The sequence below is a fragment of the Rhinopithecus bieti genome, unplaced genomic scaffold (genome assembly GCF_001698545.2).
Source record: "Rhinopithecus bieti isolate Rb0 unplaced genomic scaffold, ASM169854v2 scaffold_3714, whole genome shotgun sequence".
Classification (NCBI taxonomy): domain Eukaryota; kingdom Metazoa; phylum Chordata; class Mammalia; order Primates; family Cercopithecidae; genus Rhinopithecus; species Rhinopithecus bieti.
The window spans coordinates 152,771-173,670 of NW_016804161.1; the positions used below are offsets into that span (position 1 = coordinate 152,771).

At 43.0% G+C, this 20,900-nt stretch overlaps 1 protein-coding gene across 1 annotated transcript; it reads right to left on the reverse strand.

Annotated features, from left to right (window-relative positions):
* Window positions 1–8,560: 8,560 nt before the first annotated feature.
* AWAT1 (acyl-CoA wax alcohol acyltransferase 1) lies at window positions 8,561–14,684 on the reverse strand. The gene is made up of 7 exons (XM_017867046.1): window positions 14,574–14,684; window positions 13,520–13,627; window positions 13,207–13,277; window positions 12,106–12,310; window positions 10,971–11,142; window positions 9,288–9,487; window positions 8,561–9,086 (listed from the first exon to the last, which is right to left on the reverse strand). The coding sequence occupies exons 1-7, from the start codon at window positions 14,647–14,649 to the stop codon at window positions 8,932–8,934; spliced, it is 987 nt and encodes a 328-aa protein (XP_017722535.1). The 5' UTR covers window positions 14,650–14,684; the 3' UTR covers window positions 8,561–8,931.
* Between the last annotated feature and the right edge of the window lie 6,216 nt (window positions 14,685–20,900).

Below are 20,900 nucleotides of genomic sequence, written 5' to 3' on the forward strand. Positions count from 1 at the left end.
TTTTTTTTTTTTTTTGAGACGGAGTCTTGCTCTGTCACCCAGGCTGGAGTGCAATGGTGCAATGTCAGCTCGCGACAACCTCCGCCTCCTGGGTTCAAGCGATTCTCCTGCCTCAGCCTCCAGAGTAACTGGGATTACACACACCCGCCACCACACCCGGCTAATTTTTGTATTTTTAGTAGACACGGGGTTTCACCATGTTGGCCAGGCTGATCTCAAACTCCTGAAATGACGTGATCTGCCCGGTTTGGCCTCCCAAAGTGCTGGGATTACAGGTTTGAGCCACCGCACTGACCAGAAAAATTTCAAATAATTCATACAGCTGCTTCATCCTCAAGGATAGAGAGCATAATTCCCCACTCCTTAAGGGTGAACTATTGAGACTTCTTTCCAAAGAGCACAGAGTGGAAAAGGGGAAAAAGAGTAACTTTACGGTGGGGAAACTTGACAAACACTACCTCAGCTAGGTGATCAAGGTCAACAACAACTCTGATAAGTCTTGTTGATACTATGTGTCTTAGTTATAAGGTGATGACAAATGGCACTTTACTTCTGTGGTCTTCTTCCCTGAAACCCATAACCTCAGTCTCATCATGATAAAAAACATCAGACAAATTTCAACAGCAGGACATCCTACAATGTACTTGACCAGCATGCCTCAAAAGCGTCAAGGTCATTAAAACAAGGAGAATCTGAAAACCATCAAAGCCAAGGGGAGCCAAACACATAAAACCTTAATGTGATAGGATATCCTGTATGGGATCCTGGAACAGTAAAAGGACATTAGGTAAAAACTAAGAACATCTCTGAATAAAGTGTAGTTAATAATAATGTATCAATGTTGGTTCATTAATTGTAAAAACTATACCATACTAGTGTGAGATGTTAACAATAGGGGAACTGTGCTATCTCAATTTTCAGTAAATCTAACACTATTCCAAACAATAAAGTCTATGAAAGCACAAACAAAACTTTGCTCATCAAAAGAGACCATTACTGGCTGGGCGCAGTGGCTCATGCCTGTAATCCCAGCACTTTGGGAGGCCAAGGCAGGTGGATCACCTGAGGTCAAGAGTTTGAGAGACCAGCCTGGCCAACATGGCAAAACCCCATCTCTACTAAAAATACAAAACTTAGCTGGGTGTGGTGGTGGGATCCTGTAGTCCCAGCTACTCGGGAGGCTGAGGCAGGATTGCTTGAACCCAGGGGGTGGAGGTTGCAGTGAGCCAAGATCGTGCCATTGCACTTCCAGCCTGGGAGCAAGGCTCCATCTCCAAAGATAAAAAAAAGAGAGAGAGACCATTACCACATGAATAGACAAACCAGTGACTGGGAGAAAATATTTGCAAAACATCTGTCTGACAAAGTGCTGGTATCTAAGATGTATAAAGAATTCCTGCTAACACTCAAGAATGAGAACACAAACAGCCCCACAAAATAGGCAAAAGATATAAACAGATACTTCAAAAAAGAAGATATATTTATTAGTGGCCAAGCATGGTGAAAAATATGATCAACATTATTAGTCATCAAAGAACTGAAAATTAAAACCACCATGGGATACTATTACACACTCTCCAGAACAGCTAAAACTAAAAGGACTGATAATGCCAAATGTTGGTGAGAGTGTGAAACATCCAGAAATTTCCTACATTGTTGATGGGAGTGTAAAATGGTACAAACACTTTTGGAAAGAGTCTGTTAGATTCTTATATAAGTAAACATACACCTATCCTATGACCCAGGAATTATATTTCTAGGTATTTACCCAAGACAAATATATGGCCATATAAAGATGTTTACAGTAGGTTTACTTTTTTTTTTTTTTTTTTTGAGACAGTGTCTCACTCTGTCACCCAGGCTGGAGCACAGTGGCATGATCGTGGCATACTGCAGCCTCAACCTCCCGGGGTCAATTGATCCTCCCACCTCAGCCTCTCGAGTGGCTGGGACTACTGGAGCTTGCCACCACACCTTGCTAATTTTTCTTCTGTAGAGATAAGGTCTCATTTTGTCGGCCAGGCTAATCTTGCACTTTTGGACTCAAGCAGCCCTCCCACCTTGCCTTTTGAAAGTGCTGGGATTACAGGCATGAGACACTGCGACCGATGGCTTAAATAAAGTCCACCATAAAGAAGATTAGAGAGTCACTATTCATGCCTTGATGTATATCCTTCCAGATCCTTTCTTATGCACAGATACAAGAGGCATTGTAAACTTACTTTGGCCAAATGCTGAATGGCCAACTTTTTTCCTTCCAATTTTTGTTTTAGGTCAGGGGGTACATGTGCAGGTTTGTTACATGGGTAAATTATGTGTCACTGCGGTTTGGTGTACAGATTATTTCATCACCCAGGTAGTAAGCATAGTACCTAATAGGTAGTTTTTTGATCCTCACCCTCCTCCCCTCCACTCTCAAGTAGGCCCTGGTGTCCGTTGTTCCCTTCTTTGTGTCCATGTGTATTTAATGTGTAGCTCCCACTTATAAGTAAGAACACACAGTAGTTGGTTTTCTGTTCCTGTGTTAATTCGCTTAGGATAATGGCTTCCAGCTCCATGCATGTTGCTGCAAAGGATATGATTTTATTCTTTTTAATGGCTGCATTATACTCAATGGTGTATACATACCACATTTTCTTTATCCAATCCACCATTGAAGGGCATCTAGGTCAATTCCATGTCTTTCCTATTATGAGTAGTGCTGTGATGAATATACACGTGCATGCGTCTTTTTGGTAGAATAATTTCTATTCCTGTGAGTATATACCCATTAGTGGGATTGCTGGGTAAAATGGTAGTTCTGTTTTAAGTCCTTTGAGAAATCTCCAAACTGTTTTCCACAGTGGCTGAGTGAATTTCCATTCCCACAGCGTGTAAGTGTTCCCTTTTATCTGTGACCTCGCCAGCATCTGTTATTTTTTGACTTTTTGATACTAGCCTGAATGGCCAAGTTTTAAAGTCAATATTCAACTGAAGTTCAGGATGAAGTTGAATATCAATATCTATTTTAGCATGAATCCCTGGTATATAAGAATAAATCTGAAACTTCATTAAAAAATAAATATTATTACAACTTAAAATTTTGGTAGCAATTTTAAGAAATTTGACCTTGCAGCGAAGGAACTATAATGTGTCAGCATTGTGAGCAGCATGATTGTTTTTGCACTCACTGTTTTGTACATTTTCCATGTTAAATAAATGTTTACTTTCAGATGAAGTCAATGGAAGAGCACAATTCGTGGCCTAAATGGAATTAGTTAATTAAAAATTAAATATAGTTCCTAGAAGTTATTTCTAGTGTTGTTAAGACTAGTACATCAAACAATTCTGTAAAGATTAGAATTGAGATATAATTTAATTTATTTTTTTTTGAGGCAAGGTCTCACTCTATCTCTCAGGCTGGAGTGCTGAGGCATGATCACAGCTCACTGCAGCCTCAAACTCAAGCCATCCTCTCACCTCAGCCTCCCAAGTAGCTGGGACCACAGGCGTGCACCACTATGTCGGGCTAATTTTTGTAGAGATAAGGTCTCATTATGTTGCCCTGGCTGGTCTCAAACTCCTGGGCTCAAGCAATCCTCCCATCTCAGCCTCTCAGAGTGTTGGGATTACAGGTGTGAGCCATTGCACCTGGCTGGAATATTACCTATGATATGAAAGTGATCTTCTTATGTCCCCCTTATACAACATGGAGTATCTTATGTACTGACTATTTGTGTTCTCCACCCTATGATTCTTATGTTAATATCCTAACCCCCAAGTGTGGCAGTATTTGGAGATGGGACCTTTAGGGAAGTAACTGAGGTTAAATTAGATCATAAGGATGGGGCTCTTATCTGATAGGATTAGTGTCCTTACAGAAAGAGACACCAGAGAGCTCCCTCTCACTTTCTCACCAAGTGCATTCACCGAGGAAAGACCATATGAAGTCCTAAAAGCAAGAAGGGTGGCCATCTATGAGCCAGGAAAATGCCCTTACCAGGAACCAAACTTGCTGGCACCTTAATCTTGGACTTCCCAGCCTCTAGAACTATGGGAAAATAAATTTTAGTTGTGTAAGCCATCTACTCTGTGGTATTTTATCATAGGAGCCCAAGCCGAGTTGTACAGAGTACATTGGCCAAATTCAGTGACTTTGCCTAGAATTTATTACACCTACACTCACACCCACACACACCCCTGGGTTTTATCGTATATATGTTCTAATTAATTGGTTAACTCTCCTGTAACTTTTAAAGCTTTTCATGTAGGAATATAATTAATTTATTTTCTTATTAGTAAAACATTTAAAAGTGATTAGTTTTCTTTCAGGACCAATCTGTCAGAAACCCACACATTTTAAAATAAATTATTTATTTTGGATTAATTTTACAGAAAACTGCAAAGGTGATGCACGGAGTCCCCAAATACCTCTCGTTCAATTTCCCCTAATGTTAACATCTTACCATGGCACATTTTTCATAACTGAGACATTGACATTAGTACATTACTATTAATTAAACTCCAGACTTTATTCAAATTTCACCAGTTTTTCCACCAATATTGCTTTTTTCTGTTCCAGGATGCAATTCAGGATAGCACGTTGCATTTAATCATCATGTCTCCTTAGTCTCCTTTGGTCTGTTAACAATACATCTTTCCTTGTTTTCATGACTTAAATGATTTTGAAGTCCTAGTCAGGTATTTAGCGAAATATTCCTCAATTTGGGCTTCTTTGGTATTTTTGTCATAATTAGACTAGGTTCTTGGGACTGGAGAATAGCACAGAAGTGAAATACCCTTCTCATCACAAGATACCAACATGATTTATCACTTGTGATGTTGTAATCGCCCAAGGGGCTCACCTTGCCTGCTGCCTAGACAGAGCCAGTTCATCAAGAGAGGGGAACTGCAATAGAGAAAGAGTAATTCACACAGAGCCAGCTGTACGGGAGGTCAGAGTTTTATTATTACTCAAATCAGTCTCCCTGAGCATTCAGGGAGCAGAGTTTTTTTGTTTTGTTTTTGTTTTTGTTTTGAGATGGAGTCTCACTCTGTCACCCAGGCTGGAGTGCAGTGGCGTGATCTCACCTCACTGCAACCTCTGCCCCCCAGGTTCAAGTGATTCTCCTGCCTCAGCCTCCGGAGTAGCTGGGAATACAGGCTCCTGCCACCATGCCTAGCTAATTTGTGTATTTTTAGTAGAGATGGGGTTTCACCATATTTGCTAGGCTGGTCTTGAACTCCTGACCTCGTGATCCACCCGCCTCAGCCTCCCAAAGTGCTGGAATTACAGGCATGAGCCACCACACCCAGTCAGGGAGCAGAGTTTTTAAGGATAACTTGGTGGGTGGAGGGAAGCCAATGAGCCAGGAATGCTGATTGGTCAGAGATGAAAAATCAATTTAGGGAGTCGAGCTGTCTTCTTGCAACTGATCAGATTCCTAGGTGGGGGCCGCAAGACAGATGAAGCACTTTATTTTGATCTGGGTGGTGCGCTTGATCCTCAAGTGCAGGGTCTGCAAAATACTTCAGCCAGATCTTAGGGCAGTTTAGGAGGGTCACGATTGTTGTAAGGTCTCCAGCTGCATGGACTCCTAAAGCTGTTAATTTCTAATCTTGTGGCTAATGTTAGTCCTACAAAGGCAATCTGAGTCCCCAGGCAAGAAGGATGTCCTGCCTTGGGAAAGGACTGTACCATTTGTTCTAAACTATAAACTAGTTTTCCTCCCAAAGTTAGTTCAGCCTTGGCCCAGGAGATGAACAAGACAGCTTGGAGGGTTAAGAAGCAAGATGGAGTCAGTTAAGTTAGATCTCTTTCATTGTCTCAGGCATAATTTTGCAAAGGCGGTTTCAATATTAACCTTGATTGCTGGGTTAAGGTAGTGTTTGCCTGGTTTCTCTGCTGAAAAGTATTATTAGGTTGGGGCAAAAGTGATTGCATTTTGCCAATAAAATGGTTTTCACTTCCCATACTCCATTCTTTGGAATAGAATTGCTAAATCTAGCCCACACTTGGGGGTGGGGAGGGGATTAAGTTCTACCTCCTGAGGGGACATATCTACATATATTATTTGTAATTCTTCTGTAAAGATTTGTCCCTTTCCCACTATTTATTTGTTTACTCATTCATTTATATCAATATGGAATCATGTATATATAATTTATACTTCAGATTATAATTCAACACTATGTTACTTATGTTATTTGTCTTATTGCTCAAATTGTTTCAACTTTGGCCATTGAGAGCTTTTTCAGGTTGCTCCTATGTCCCCTTGACACACCACACCTGCCTCAGGTGTTTTCTGAGCACTTCTTTGCTTTCTGGTGCTTGAAGATGCTCCAGGATGATCTTGTATTTGCATACATTTTTATGTACGATATTTACATTCCATTTATTCCTTCCAACATGTTCTATTATTGCCTCTAAATTTATTTTCTGAGCCAGTTGTCAGGAGAATATTTTTTATTCCAATTCAGCTGTGGACTCTAATTCTACCTTAATTATTTATTTCTAAGTTTGCTGTATTGTATCCTGTGATTATACTAGGTAGAATTTCTGCCTTTTGCATCCTAGTTAAAAGTACTTTTATTTTCAAATACATAAATAATGGCTGTGAATGATTCATGTACACTTGTAAAGACAATGTAATTCCCTGTCCTGCTCACTAAGTCCTTATCATTTGAAAGCCTAGTCTACATTATTTATTGTATTATTCAGCTCTGTACTTTCCAGCCTTATCGCAAATCAATCCCTACCAAGGCTATAGAAGAATGAAGGAAGGAGTAACTCATTCGGTCTGGTGAAGGCTTCACTGGGAAGGTGAGATTTGATGTAGTCTTAAGAGATGAGCGCGATCGCAGCTCACTGCAACCTCTGCCTCCCAGGTTCAAGTGATTCTCCTGCCCCAGTCTACTGAGTAGCTGGGACTACAGGCATGCACTACCACACCCGGATAATTTTTGTAATTTTGATAGAGATGCGGTTTCACCATTTTGGCCAGGCTGGTCTCGAACTCCTGACCTCAGGTGATCCTCTCGCCTCGGCCTCCCAGAATGCTGGGATTATAGGCATGAGCCACCGCGCCCCCACGGAATTATTTTTTTCTGTGCAATAGTCATTAACATCTAAGGAACATTATTGGCACCCAGAGTAAAATTTAGGATTTTTTGGTGGAGGTATTGCAGGAACAGTAAAGGATTTAAGCAGGGGAATTACAAGTCAGATATAAGTTTTAGCAAGATTGCCCTGGAAATAGTATGAGGATGGGTTGATTAAAGAGGGCTTTTCTAGAGAGAGTGGAAATAGTCTTGGAATGCTGAAGGCTTTGACTAGATTGTGACTGTAGAAGGGGAGAAGGGGACAGGTTGGATTAATATGAAGGTGGTAAAATTGATACAATTTGGTGATAAGTTATGAAGTTGGGAGAAGGACAATGACTCAACTGGTATTGGGTATGTTGAGGTTGAGGTGCTTGTTGGAGATCGGTAAATTGGATTTATCACGCTCTTTGCTTATGAGGAAAATCTGGGTTAGAAATAGATGTCTCAGACGTGAAACAGTAGAATGTGAGAGAAGAGGATGGGACTCTACCAAGACCCAATATTTAAAGGTTAAGCAAAGGGAAAAAAAAGCTAGTAGTCTAAATGGTCTTTTAACTTTTGGTCATTTGCTGTGTTTTTAAGTGTCTCTTGTTGGCTGCCTCGTGAAGGAAGAGACATCTGTGTTTTTATTTATTCTTTTCAGATTCTCAGAATACAACTTTAAGAAAACTTTTATTTATTTATTTGTTATTTATTTATTTATTTATTTATTTATTTATTTATTTTGAGATAGAGTCTCACTCTGTCTCCCAGGCTGGAGTGTAGTGGTGCCATCTCGGCTCACTGCAACCTCCGCCTCTTGGGTTTAAGCAATTCTACTGCCTCAGCCTCCCGAGTAGCTGGGACTACAGGTGTGTGCCACCATGCCTGGCTAATTTTTGTATGTTTAGTAGAGACGGGGTCAGGCTGGTCTTTAACTCATGACTTCAAGCAATCCACTTGCCTTGGCCTCCCAAAGTGTTGGGATTACAGGCGTGAGCCACCGCGCCCGGCAAGAAAAACTTTTAAACAGAATTTAGTAAGGCTTTAAAACATAGATATCAAGTGTATTCCCCACAGTAGGCTATGAGGATGGTTGCAAGTGCCCTGGGACTATGAAGTCAGAGGATCATTATGACAAGGTGACTTATGGGAAATGCCCGTGCCAACTAAAAAATGATCCTGAGTACCTTTTATCTATCCTAAAGGCATGCTTGTCAGTGGTGTGAGCATAAGATAAGCCTTTATATCTGGAGATGGCAGAGGACCACACAAAAACTTGTACATACATGAGTATTTAAAGCAGTACTATTCATAACAGCTCAAAAGTGGAAATGACCCAAGTGTCCATCCAGTGGTGAATGGATAAACAAATGCAGTATACCTATATACAATGGAGTGTTGTCCAGCCATAAGAAGGAATGAAACACTAATACGTGCTACAGCATGGATAAACCTTGGAAACGTTATGCTAAGAAGCCAGCCACGAAAGACCACATATTGTATTATTCCATTTATATAAAATGTTCAGAATTGGCAAATCCACAGAGACAGAAAGTAGATGGTTGCCCAGGGGCTGGGGGAATACGCAGTGACTGCTAATGTGTCCCAGGGGACTCAAATGATGACCAGGCATCAGGCCCCAGCATGAGGGGCAGTAGGATGCCTTCCTTTGAGGAATGACTGTGTGCAGCTCTTCAGAAAGAATTCCTGTAAGGGCCCTGTGGCAAGAAGGCAAAGAAGGAATTCCTCATGTCCTCCCCTACCACATATAACCTCCCTCATCTCCTGCCTCTCTTTGGTTAGTGGCAGGCGAGTCTCTTCTTCAAGGCAGGCACTTCTGTGCTCCTGGGCATGCAGTACCTTCATTCACAGGAAAAACAGCTTTTGGGTCTCTGAGCAGCCATAGTGAGTCTTATGCTGGTCAAACAGTTTGTGCAGAGCATCCATATAAAGTGCGTGGTATTTGTCCACCATCTCCTGGCTTGGGTTTTCAATTTGGGGCAGTGGCAGAGGCTCCCCAACTGCCAAGATAGATGGGAAAAAAGAAAAGGAAAGTGTTAGAACCTCCTCTTCCTTTAACCTCCCTCTCCTACCTTTGGCCTAACTCTCGCATCCCAAATCAGCTCCCACCTTCCCCTTTGCTGCCATCTTCTTTGGTGGGGCCAGGCTGAGGTTGAGGTTGAGAAACCTGAGGTGGCATTGGGGCTGAGAGTGGCACTCACCCACAGTGACAATAGGCCTGGAGTATGGCAGGAGCCCAGTGGAGCCTTGACAGAAGCTTTGTCCGTAGAAGACACAAAAGTAAAAACCAAAGATACGGCGGAAGCAGCTCTGGAACTTGTACATCCTGCTGTCCTTATGGAACAGCACCTGATCATACACCTCAGTTTCCCCAAAAGTAAAGGTGGGGACCAGATGAGCCCTGTAGGAAAACTCCAATTTATTTTCTAAACACAGTCTAGGATGAGACCCACCCTAGAAGAACATTTGTTTGCTTGCCAGGCCCTCATCTATTTTGGTGAAATCCTGGTGACACAAAGCATTTTTTCTTGCACTAAACAGGGTTTCCCTATTTAATGTCTCTTGTCATGAAATTTTCAAGGCCAGTGAGAGTGCTGTCTCTGGGCCAGGATTACAAGGGCAAGATATAGCGGGGTGGGGGGGTGGTCAGGGAAGCAAGAGAAGTTGAGCAGAGATCCCCAGAAAGACCCATATCATGAAAAGTTTCCAGAAGGTGTCAAGGAGGGGAATATCCAACTCTGTTTCTATTAGTGAAAAGCACAGAGAAGATGACAGTAATTTTGCACAGATGCCCATACTTTATGTGATATGCCCTTCACCCAAGGGGGCGATGCATAAGGTATTCTGTCCTTGGGTTATAGGATTAGAGCAGAGAAAAGTTGTTTCCCTTCCACAGACCATGAGAATCCACCCTGAACAGTGCCCTGGGTAGTCAGGCTCAAATTCCATGAGGGAGAGAAGAGTAAATCTCTCTTACACAAATCTTGGTGACTTGCTAACAACAATCTCTCAGCACTTTGACATATGTTACATTACTGGTTCCTCACAGCAAAGGCCGTGGAGGGCACAGTGGAGGATGCAGAAGTACAGGTTCAGAAAGGGATGGTCACTCAGGCAGTCAGTGACTGGCAGGACCTGGACTAGAACCCAGGACTCCCAACTCAGAGTGCTCTTCCCTACATGATACTTCCAACTGGTGAACAGGCCCGTCAGGCAAGGTCCTTGGAAGAAATACTCCCCTCTTCTCTAGGTCTGCAATAGGACAATTGTCCCTGTGTCCAGAGAGCTGGCCTGCTGACCCAATGGGGCACTCTACAGCTCCAGCCCTAGGTCCCTAAATCACAGTGACTAACATTTATTGATCTCTTATAGTGTGCCAGGGACGTGGTAAGTGTTCTGTGGGGATAAATTCATTTAAAGCCCACAATCACCCTATGGAGTAGGTACAGTTCTTAGCCACATCATTAAGATGAAAAACACCAAGGCTCAGAATGGTTAAGGAACCTGTCCCAGAGTGCACAGTCATGGAACCAGGATTTTAAATCAGGCTCCTGACTCCCAATCCTGCACACATACTCATTATACTGTACTGCCCCATGCACTTACCATTAGCAGACTGGTGTAGATATCAGTATTGATAGAGATAATGTGGGTGTCATCTATATGCCAGCTTTGGCCCGGTTCCCTTGATATTGAACCTAGGTTTATGGTTTGACCTCTTAGAAACTAGTCGAGCTAGCTCAGAAGGACTGGATGACCCATCTTTCTTACTTGGTAGTATGTTCCTTGAGGGCAAAATTCACATCTGATTCATCCTGGCCTCACCTACAAGGTCATGCTGCTCAGGGAACACCATGCACTGCCCCTCTAGGGGGAACACCTACCCATGCTGGAGGGCTGTGCGCACGAACCCCTTGCGCTTCTGGAGGATGAGGGTGGTGGTGTTGGGCACACTTTGCAGGGCCTCACCCACACCTCCCACTACAATGCCCACGAGGTTGCCAGTGCTATGGCTCAGCAGATAGTCGATGGCTGGCTGGCTCACGGAGCACACACCTAAAGAGAATCAAGGAGCAAAATGATCAGGAGAGGAGAAAATTGCTAAGCGAGAACACTCTATTCTCTGCTCTTCACTGGCTTGTTCCCATAGTTCCTAGGAGGAGAGGAGCAATGAGATGGTACTAAAGAGTGTGAAGAAGAAAAGGTTGTTGACAAACAGAATAGCTCATGTTGAAGCAATATCTTCATTTTGCAGGAGGCACTGAGTCAAAACTGGTAGGAAGGTTTTCAGTGGGATAACCAGAAGGACTTTCTGAAATCCCATGGTATAATGTACCCCTTTTTTTTTTTTTTTTTTCATTAAGAGAAACAGCTATTATTTATTGAGCATATACTCTGTGGCAGGCATTGTTGTCAAGTTCTTTTTTTTTTTTTTTTTTTTAAGACAGAGTTTCGCTCTGTCACCCAGGCTGGAGTGCAGTGGTGTGATCTCGGCTCACTGCAACCTCTGCCTCCTAGGTTCAAACGATTCTCCTGCCTCAGCCTCCTGAGTAGGTGGGATTACAGGTGCCCATCACCATGCCCGGCTAATTTTTGTATTTTTAGTAGAGATGAGGTTTCCCCATGTTGGCTAGGCTGGTCTCGAACTCCTGACCTCAGGTGATCCACCCACCTCAGCCTCCCAAAGTGCTGGGATTACAGGCGTGAGCCACCACACCTGGCCAGTGTTGAATTCTTTACTTGCATCATCTCACTTAGTCATCATCCCACAACTGAGGTCAGACTGTTTTCATCTGCACCACTTTATGGATGAGGAAACTGAGGATAGTTTGCTCAAGACCACGTAAGTGGCAGAGCTAGGTTCGATCCCAGGCAGCTTAGCTCTAGAACATATGCTTTTGACTAGTATGCTACAATGACATGGGGGCGGGGGTTGGGGAGGAGGGGATGGGATTTAAAAGGGTGCATTTCCAAGCAGAAACGTGGACCAGAAGCTCCAGTAAGTATGGTCAGAAGCACCTTTGGCCATGAGGTACTCCCTAACAAAGGGGATCTTGAAGAACCAGGACAGCGTGGCCAAGTGAGGAGTGATGCCTGGGAAAGTCTTCGAGAAGCCTGTGGCCTCAGTGCAGAAGTTGCAGAAGGCACCAAAGGTCAGGAGGCCGTGGGGGTGAACCCCCATGAGGTAGTTGTGCTCAGATGACAGGTCCTTTGTCTTCAGGATCTGCAGCCATGGAGAGAAATGCCAGAGGTGGTGGAATGAGATTACATGGCAGAAACAAGGGTGGTGACACTTCAGGGATCAGGGTGCTCTCTAAAGCAGAGCTTTCCAACAGATTTTCTGAATGGGTTTCAGGAGGGCTGAGATACTGGTCTCTGAGGCCATTGGACAACAACCTGGGACAGCTAGAACTGCCAGATCTCCTGCCTGTGGCTAGAAGTAGCCTCAGCCATCTATGTCAGTGTGTTTTGTGCAAGTTATCATTGTCTATGAACACTTTTGTGAAAAAGATCAGGAAGCTTGGCTCTAAAAGTCGGGGCAGTGTTTGTTGTATACTCCAAAGAGAGCCCTGAGGATCAGCATAGCAGTACATTTCTGGAACCTCTTCCTGGAATTGTTTCCCGCCAATCCCCTTCCAGTGCCTGTCTAAGTAACTTGTATTGAACTTGGAAAACCCTGCTTAGATATCACCATGTCTGTGAAGCCTTATCCCCCATCTGAACTACTTCTGTACCTTGTGCCAAACAAATAATATACTTTATACTAATGTCCTCCCCATTAGATGTGAGCTCCTCGATGGCAGAGAATTGCATCCTACTCATTTCCCTGTACTGCTAACGTGGTTCAGAGTACATTTTCAATCCATGCTTATTAAACTGCTCTGAACTGTGCTTGCCTTCTGCCTGTGTCAGCTGGCAGGTGATGCCAAGGGTGTACAAAGTTTCCTAGCAGAGTATGGAGTGCTCAGTAGAAATGTTGAATCTTGAAGTATATTTAGCATAGACTGAGACTTCCCTGGAATACTTGTCTTCCTTATGGACAACTCTGGTCATGTGGCATAAATGACTTTTGCCTCAGAGTTTTGGGAACTCTGAGGACACTGGGGAAGAGATACTTACCGTAATGGGGAAATAGTCCCTGATGTGGGTCCAGACACACCAGTTCCTTACCCAGGCCGAACGCCTGCCACCTGAGACAAAAGCAGTAGGGGATGATGTCAGTGTGTGCCACCCCATACATTCCACAGGCTCAGGGATTCCCTGGCATGGCTCTGCTAGAGAGGTGGGAAAGGAGGAGACCCTAGGATAGTCCTGTTTGGCCCAGCTCCTGTGGCTCTGAGAACTTGGATGAGGAGCCTGTGGTATGGCAAGTGGGACTCCCTGGCTGCAGGTTATGATGGAACATTCTTCTTTCTAGGTCTGTGAGTCTTACCTCGCTCTGGGGTCTTCCAGTCCAGGAACAACCAGGCAAGGTAAAGCGCTGGTAGCGGCCACAAGGATGTAAACAGCAAGTAGATGAACAATGGCTGCAAGATCCAAACTGATGAGGGACCAGGTTAGACCAAATTTGTGCTGCCAGCAGAACTTGACTATGCCCAGTCCCGTCACCAGCCCTCCACATTACCTAAGCCTCTGGTCCTGGCCCTCAGCACAATCCAGGTCCTGTTCGTCATCATCCATGTCTACTTGTCCTTCAAACTTTTCCTCCATCATCTACCATACACAAGCCCTATTTCTCTGCCTACCTGTCATCCCTGTCCACCTGGTTCCCTGTACAGCCACTATCTCTGTACTCCTGCTCTCTACTTCCTACCAGTTTTTTTTCCCTCCTACCCCCATTTGGTAACCATCTTTTTCCTCTTGTCGCCTGTCTCCCTCCCTATCCATCATCCCTCATTAAGCCACTAGCCCACTCTCCCTCACCTCTATGCTATCCATATCTTCCTACACACTGCCCACCCAGCATCTGCATCCTTCTACTGTTTCCTATCCATGATGCTTGTCCTTTTGCTCATTCACCATTCTTTCCATGGACACTGTCTTCCCCCATGCAACCACCACCCCACTCCCCGAATAGACAACTCTATGGTTCAAACCAGGCTATACTTCTTTAAGTCTGGGATGCTAACGTTTTCTCTGTCCTATTCCCCATGATCATAAGGGAGCATTCCCTGGGCCTCACTTTTCCTCTCTAGATAGTAAGGATTAGGAAGGGGCTGAAATTAACTAGATCTACTCATATCCATCATGACCCTGTTCCGTCCCCCGCCCCTCCCCCTACATATTCTCACTGTCTCCTGGGGCTCTATCTCATTCTTCTCCAGGGCACTCATGGAACTCGAGACTCCTTGGTTTTACTCTCTAGTACAATCTTAGATGATGGAAAGGCTCGAGATGAGACTTCACATGGCCCTGAAAGTCACCCTAGATCTGGTCCTGGCTTCTGACTCTGGCTTCTTGCTATGCACTCTTGGGTCAATACTCACAGATGGCAAGGTAGCTCAAAGGCCACTGCAGAAGCATCAGACTCTGGAAGTGACTAGGCTGCTTGGAATGAGGCATGATTCTTGGGAGCCTGAGGGAGGCAGAGATCTCAGAACAGTGTTCCAACCAAAGGTGCCACCAGCCTCTGGAAGTTCACTTAATCGTGAATGCATATGACTATGAGGAGTTTGTACCTGCCCTCTTCCCTCTTGTCCTTCCCTGCCCCCCCACCCACTGCAGGGGCAGGTTCTGAAATACAAGGACTGCCCCGTGAGGTCTGGTCCAGCCCATTTGCCCTTTGACTGTCTTTCCTAGGATTATTAGCACATCAAGATGGAGAAAGGTGAGAATGACTGCCATGTAGTCGGAGTGACACAGGGACCTAGAGAAGGTGAAACCCCCTCACAGGCTACTCAGAAACTGTAGGGATTGTGACCTTAGGGAGATGACTGCTGAGAAGGGAGTTCTGGGGATTTGTGGTGTGGGGAGCACCTGGGATTTGGTCTTGGTTGCCCTGAAGCAGGCTGCTTTGGGGCTGCCCCACTTTTAAATTTTATTATAAAAATTTCCAAACACACAGAAAGCGAGAAGATGCAACAAATTTTTATCTTCATGTTCATCTTCAACAGCTATTAATATTTTTCCATACTTGTTTCATTTATCTCCCCACCTTTTTTTTTCCTTGGAGGATTTTAAAGCAATTCTAAGATAGCATGTCATTTCACCCCTAAATGCATCACTGTGCATCTACAAAAAATACAGATGTTTTCTTCCATATCACCCTTAACAAATTTAATAATTCCTTAATAATATCTAATATCCAGTCCATATTTAAATGTCTTTCTATAGTTGGCCAATTTGAATCACATCCAAACAAGGTCCACTGGTTATATTTGGATGTTATGTGCCTTACGTGTCAGTCTCTTGCTCTTTGTCTGTCATGATAAAATAGAACCCAGATACAGAAAGCCACTTAAAACAAATGTATTGGTTAATGAATTATTGTAAGACAAACACCTTGTAACCACCACTTGGTGAAGAAGATGAACTTTTCTATCCACCCCAGGATGCTCTCCATGTGCCCCATTCCAGCCACAACCCACTTGCTCCTCCCAAAGTAACCATCATCTTGACATTCAGAGTCATCTTTTCCTTGCATTTCTATGGTTTTCTTACCTAAATGTACTTCCCTAATGACTGTGGTTTAGTCTTCCCCATTTTAAATATTGATTTGTCCTTGAAGTTTTCTCTCTCTTTTTTATTTTATTTATTTATTTATTTTTTTGAGGCAGGATCTCACTCTGTCACCCAGGCTGGAGTGTAGTGGTGCAAACACAGCTCACTGCAGCCTCAATCTCTGAGGCTTAAGTGATCCTCCAGTCTCAGCCTCCCGAGTAGTTGGGACTACAGGTATGCACCATCATGCCTGGCTAATTTTTTATTTTTTGTAGAGATGGGGTGTCACCATGCTGCCCAGGCTGGTCTTGAACTCCTGAGCTCAAGAAATCCTACTACCTCAGCCTCCCAAAGTGCTGGGATTACCAGCATAAGCCACCGCACCTGGCCATTTTTACTTTTTATTTTGGAATAGTTTTAGATTTATGAGAGAGTTGCAAAGATAGTATAGAGAGTTCTCTATACCCTTCGTGTAGCTTCCCCTTTATGTTAACATCTTATTAACAATGGTATGTTTATCACAACTAAGAAACCAATATTGGTGCATTTATATTTACTAAACACCAAGTTTTATTTGTACTGTATCAGTTTTTTTCCACAAATGTCCATTTTCTGTCCCAGAATCCCATTGGAATCTCACATTGCATTTAATCATCATCTCTCCTTTGTCTCCTCCAATCTGTGACAGTGTCTCTGTTTTTATTTTATTTTATTTTATTATTTTTTTTAACCACATACTCAGATTGGGTTAGTTTCTCAAACTTTTTGAAGAGTTTAAGTCGGTTCCCATCCCTTTCCTTTCCTTATGCTTTAGCTGTTGAAGAGCCCACAGCATTTGACCTGTAGAATTTCCCACAGTTTGGATTTTGCTTATCTCATACTTACGGTGCTTCAGCATGTTCCTCTGTATTTCTTGCAGATTGATAGCTGGATTCAAAGACTATAGTGATTCAGATTTGATCCCTTTGTCAAGATCTTATTTTTCTTTTAATATACAACAATCTCCCTTCCTCCCCTCCTTTTTTTCCATTGCCACTGACTTAGTGAAGACTGTTTTTCTTTGGAGTAAGCCAGTCTTCCAAGCTTCCATGAGCAGGGGTGGGGTGTGGAGCGTGATTCCTAAGTGAGTCTCAAATACAGGCCAAAGTGGGAGGGGGTAGCAAAGCCCTCACTTCTCTCTTTGACTCTTGTTGTAACTTTATGCCCATTAAAGCAAACGTGGTTGTGTGTGTGTGTGGTTTTTGGTTTTGTTTTTTGCTTTTTCCACCTGAAGATTGCATGCCTCTAAAGAGATTGGGACCATATCTTATTTGTCAGTATGTCTGCTCTTAATGCCTGAAAGCCCTAGGGCCTCGGTGTTAAGAGAAGGATCAGTAAGTGAGGATCTTAGTTTGGGGGTCTATGGTTGGATGATTTCTTACATGTAATGAGATCACTAGAGTCCTATGGGGCATATGTCCTGGGGACTTGAGTGGGGATGAGAGGCCATACAGAAACAGAAGACAAGGAACACATTACAAAAGGGGAGAAGAAAGAATGAGAGAAAGGAAGGAAGGCAGGTGCTCACCTTTGAGGCACTTTGGCAAAAGAAAAAGTTCTGCCTACTTTGCCCTCCCACTCCAGGTCTTCCTGTTTACTGGAAACCAGCCTGGCCCTGGAGCAAATGTTAGCACTCAGGTCTTATGGCACCACTGCCCTACTGATGTGTTGACATCCCGTGGTTGAGGATGGAGACTCGCCCCTGACAATATGGAGGAGATTAGCACTCTGTCTTTCCAGAATAGAATATCCTGGGCCTACACCAACTCCCTCTCCATGCTCTCTCATCCTTGTAAATTGTCTCCTCCAGGAAGCAAGCTTCCTGGGTTAACTTTTAATAATGTGTGAATTCTCAGTTTTTCTCCTGTATTTCCTCCTGCCTCCCCTAGAAAAAAAAGGAAGTAAATTGTTGAGAAGACACTTGAGCTAAGAGAGTTGATCTGTATATATATTTTCTTTTGGCACTAGATCCCACCCATCGCCTTAGTATTTTAATGTTTACAATGCCGTGGATCTCCACATGATAATATGTAACAAACTAAAGCCACTGTGTATATACATAATGACAGTATTTATATGCATTTGAAAGAAAAGTGTGCTGCAAGCATATTATTTATTCATTCTAAGCAAGGCTTGGGTCAGGTGGAGGTTTCTGGAATCCTTGTATAATTAAGTTATTCTTCCACTCCTCAGAGGTTTGCACCTCCAGGTTGGAAACAATGGCTTGCTTGCTTTTTTCCCAAAATGGAAATTTATTTCCTTTTATTTCTGATTATGAAAATAATCCATGTAAATCATAAAATTTTCAGAGCACTCAGAAAAGTATAAAGGGAACAAAAGTAATTCATAATCTCACTATCCAGAAATGACCACTGCTAACTGTTAACATCCTGGTATCTATCTTTCTTGACTTTTTGTCTATACAAATATAAGCATAGGTATAGTGTCACTGTTAAGAGTTCGGGTTCTTGAGTCCAACATATCTAAGTCTATATCTCAGCTCTGCCACTTAAGTGAACTATGGCAGATGATTTAATTTCTTAGTGCCTCCGTTTCCTCATAAGTAAAACAATAATTATAATAACCACATCACAGGGTTGTCATGTAGTTAGAATAATTCATGTGAAGCACTTTGATCAGCACCTTGCTCATATATATGATCATATTAAAAACTCGATACATGTTAGTTATTACATATATTAACCAAAATGGGATTATATTCTATGTCCCATTTTGTAACCTGCTTTTTCACCCAAAAGTATATCGTGGACATTTTTCATGTCAATCTTCTTCTATAACATCATACATAGCATTTCATTGTATGGGTATGCTATAATTCATTTAACCAATCTCCTATTATGGAGGAAGCACTTATTTTTAGACCTGTCTCTTCCACACTCTGGTCAGATCTTTAGCTCTTTTAATGGTAGGTGAAAGGTCACTGATCAGAAACCCTCCTTTACTTGGAGCCTTCTCAGTGGCACTGCTATGTCCTCTCCCCCAGCACTTTCTAGGAGTTAGTGTGGTACAGAAAGTGAAATGCATTTTTTTTTTTTTTTTTTTTTTGAGACAGTCTCACTCTTGTTGCCCAGGCTGGAGTACAATAGCATGATCTTGGCTCACTGCAACCTCTGCCTCCCAGGTTCAAGCGATTCTCCTGACTCAGCCTCCTGAGTAGCTGGGATCATGGGTATGTGCCACCACACCTGGCTAATTTTTGTATTTTTAGTAGAGATGGGATTTCACCATGTTGACCAGGCTGGTCTCGAACTCCTGACCTCAACAGATCCACCAGCCTTGACCTCCCAAAGTGCTGGGATTACAGGTGTGAATCACCGTGCCTGGCCTGTGAAATGCATTCTAAAGCTTCCATCAACCTGGGTATGTTCCAGGGATCAGGCAGCCAGGTCAGCAGAATCAGCCTCTCTCTCCAAGGAGATGACCATGTCTGAACAAAGGGCTTGATTTTCTTCTCCAAACAACTCAGGAAGCAAGCGCTGCGGTCTGAATGTGTCCCCCAAAGTTCATGTGTTAGAAACTTAATTCCAAATACAATGCTGTTAAGAGGTGGACCTTTAAGGGATAATTAATGTCATTATCACAGGAAAGGGCTAGTTATCATGGGAGTGGGTTCATTATCACAAGAGGGAATTCATTATAAAAGCGAGTTTGGTGCTTTCTTGCTCTTGCTCTTGCTCTTCTGCCTTCTACCATGGGATGACGCAGTAAGAAGACCCTCACCAGATGCAGGCCCCTTAAATTTGAACTTCTCAGACCCCAGAACTAGAAGAAATAAATTTATTTCTTTGTAAATTGCCCAGTCTGTAGTATTCTGTTATGGCAACACAAAATTGTCTAAGATAGCGCGTTTCATGAAGGCCCCCAGTATCCTACTAGACCTGGCAGGGCTGTTGTTTGGATTCACCTCAGTTAAACTGAGGAAATGTTTAAATGCAAGCTAAGTCCAGGGCTGAGGTGACGCCTGGAAAAATGGGATTTGTAAGTCCCATCACTGAGGTCAGCCTGTACCCAGGATAAACTAGGTAAGAAATCTGTGTTTCATCAGTGTCTTGGTTTCTAGGCTTTTCTATTGTTTTGTTTTCCTTTTGAGAAACATTCAGTCAGCTCACCTGAACTAATGATTAGCGTTTTATAACTTCCTAGGCCAGAGTGTCTGGGGCATCCAGGGATTTTCTTGGTATCTGGGTGGTCCTGGCCACCTTGCCTGAATTACATATTTTTTAAAAAAGTAATAGCTAAAAGAAAACCTGGGAATGTGGAGAACTGGTTGTTAGTAAGGACATGATCCTTTCCTTTTGTTTTTGTTTTCTTAATATGACATCAAGAAATTGTAGTGATAATAATCCTTGACTGATGACATACTTTCATTGTTTTATGAATGTCCTTCTTTTCTATCTATCCTATCTGTCCTTCTTTTCTATCTATGTATCCATGTATCTATGTATCTGTCTATCTATCTATCTATCTATCTACCTACCTACCTACCTACCCATCTATCTTTATTGATTCAGGTTTTTCCAGTTGGAATTTCTCTCTGGAGCACTACACATGTAAAGTACTGTCTTGCCCCGGATCACAACTTAGCAGCTAGTTATCTGGCCTTGGCCTTTGCTTTCTTCTCTGAGAGCTGAAGGCATCTTCTTGATGCTACAGCTTTGGTAATAGAATTCTTCTTTCCCTTATCTTCAGTCCTTGGCCTGTAAGCATTCATCAGAGCAGATTCAAACTCTCAAGTGATTTCTGTCACAATAGGATGTGGGCAGCAAATAGCTAAAATAGGTCACAGGGGATGAAGAGGTGTCAACATTCTCCTAAGCCAATGTTTGGTCATATGAGGATCTAGGTATCAAGACGCAACTTGATGTTCTAAGATCTGGAAGGTCAGCAAGTGGGGATGTCAAGGCAAAAATAAGCCAAGAGGGAAGGCCATTCCAAAAAGTGGCAAAGCCAGTGGAAACCACCCAGGCCTAGTCCTAGGTCAAAGATTAGTGGATATCAAAAGGGCAAGTGATCTTGGTCTCTCTGTCTGGGTGATTAGAACAATCAGACAGGAGTCTTGCCATTTTTGCACCTGCTTTGACATGCTGGGCCAG

Bases quoted from the DNA above. Each gene is read 5' to 3' on its own strand.
- AWAT1 (XM_017867046.1), bottom strand. From the start codon at position 14,649: ATGCCTCATTCCAAGCAGCCTAGTCACTTCCAGAGTCTGATGCTTCTG. The intron at 12,311-13,206 runs GTAAGTATCTCT...CCATGGCTGCAG, and splicing joins GGGACTATTTCCCCATTACG to ATCCTGAAGACAAAGGACCT. The intron at 9,488-10,970 runs GTAGGTGTTCCC...GTTTTCCTACAG, and splicing joins CGCACAGCCCTCCAGCATGG to GGCTCATCTGGTCCCCACCT.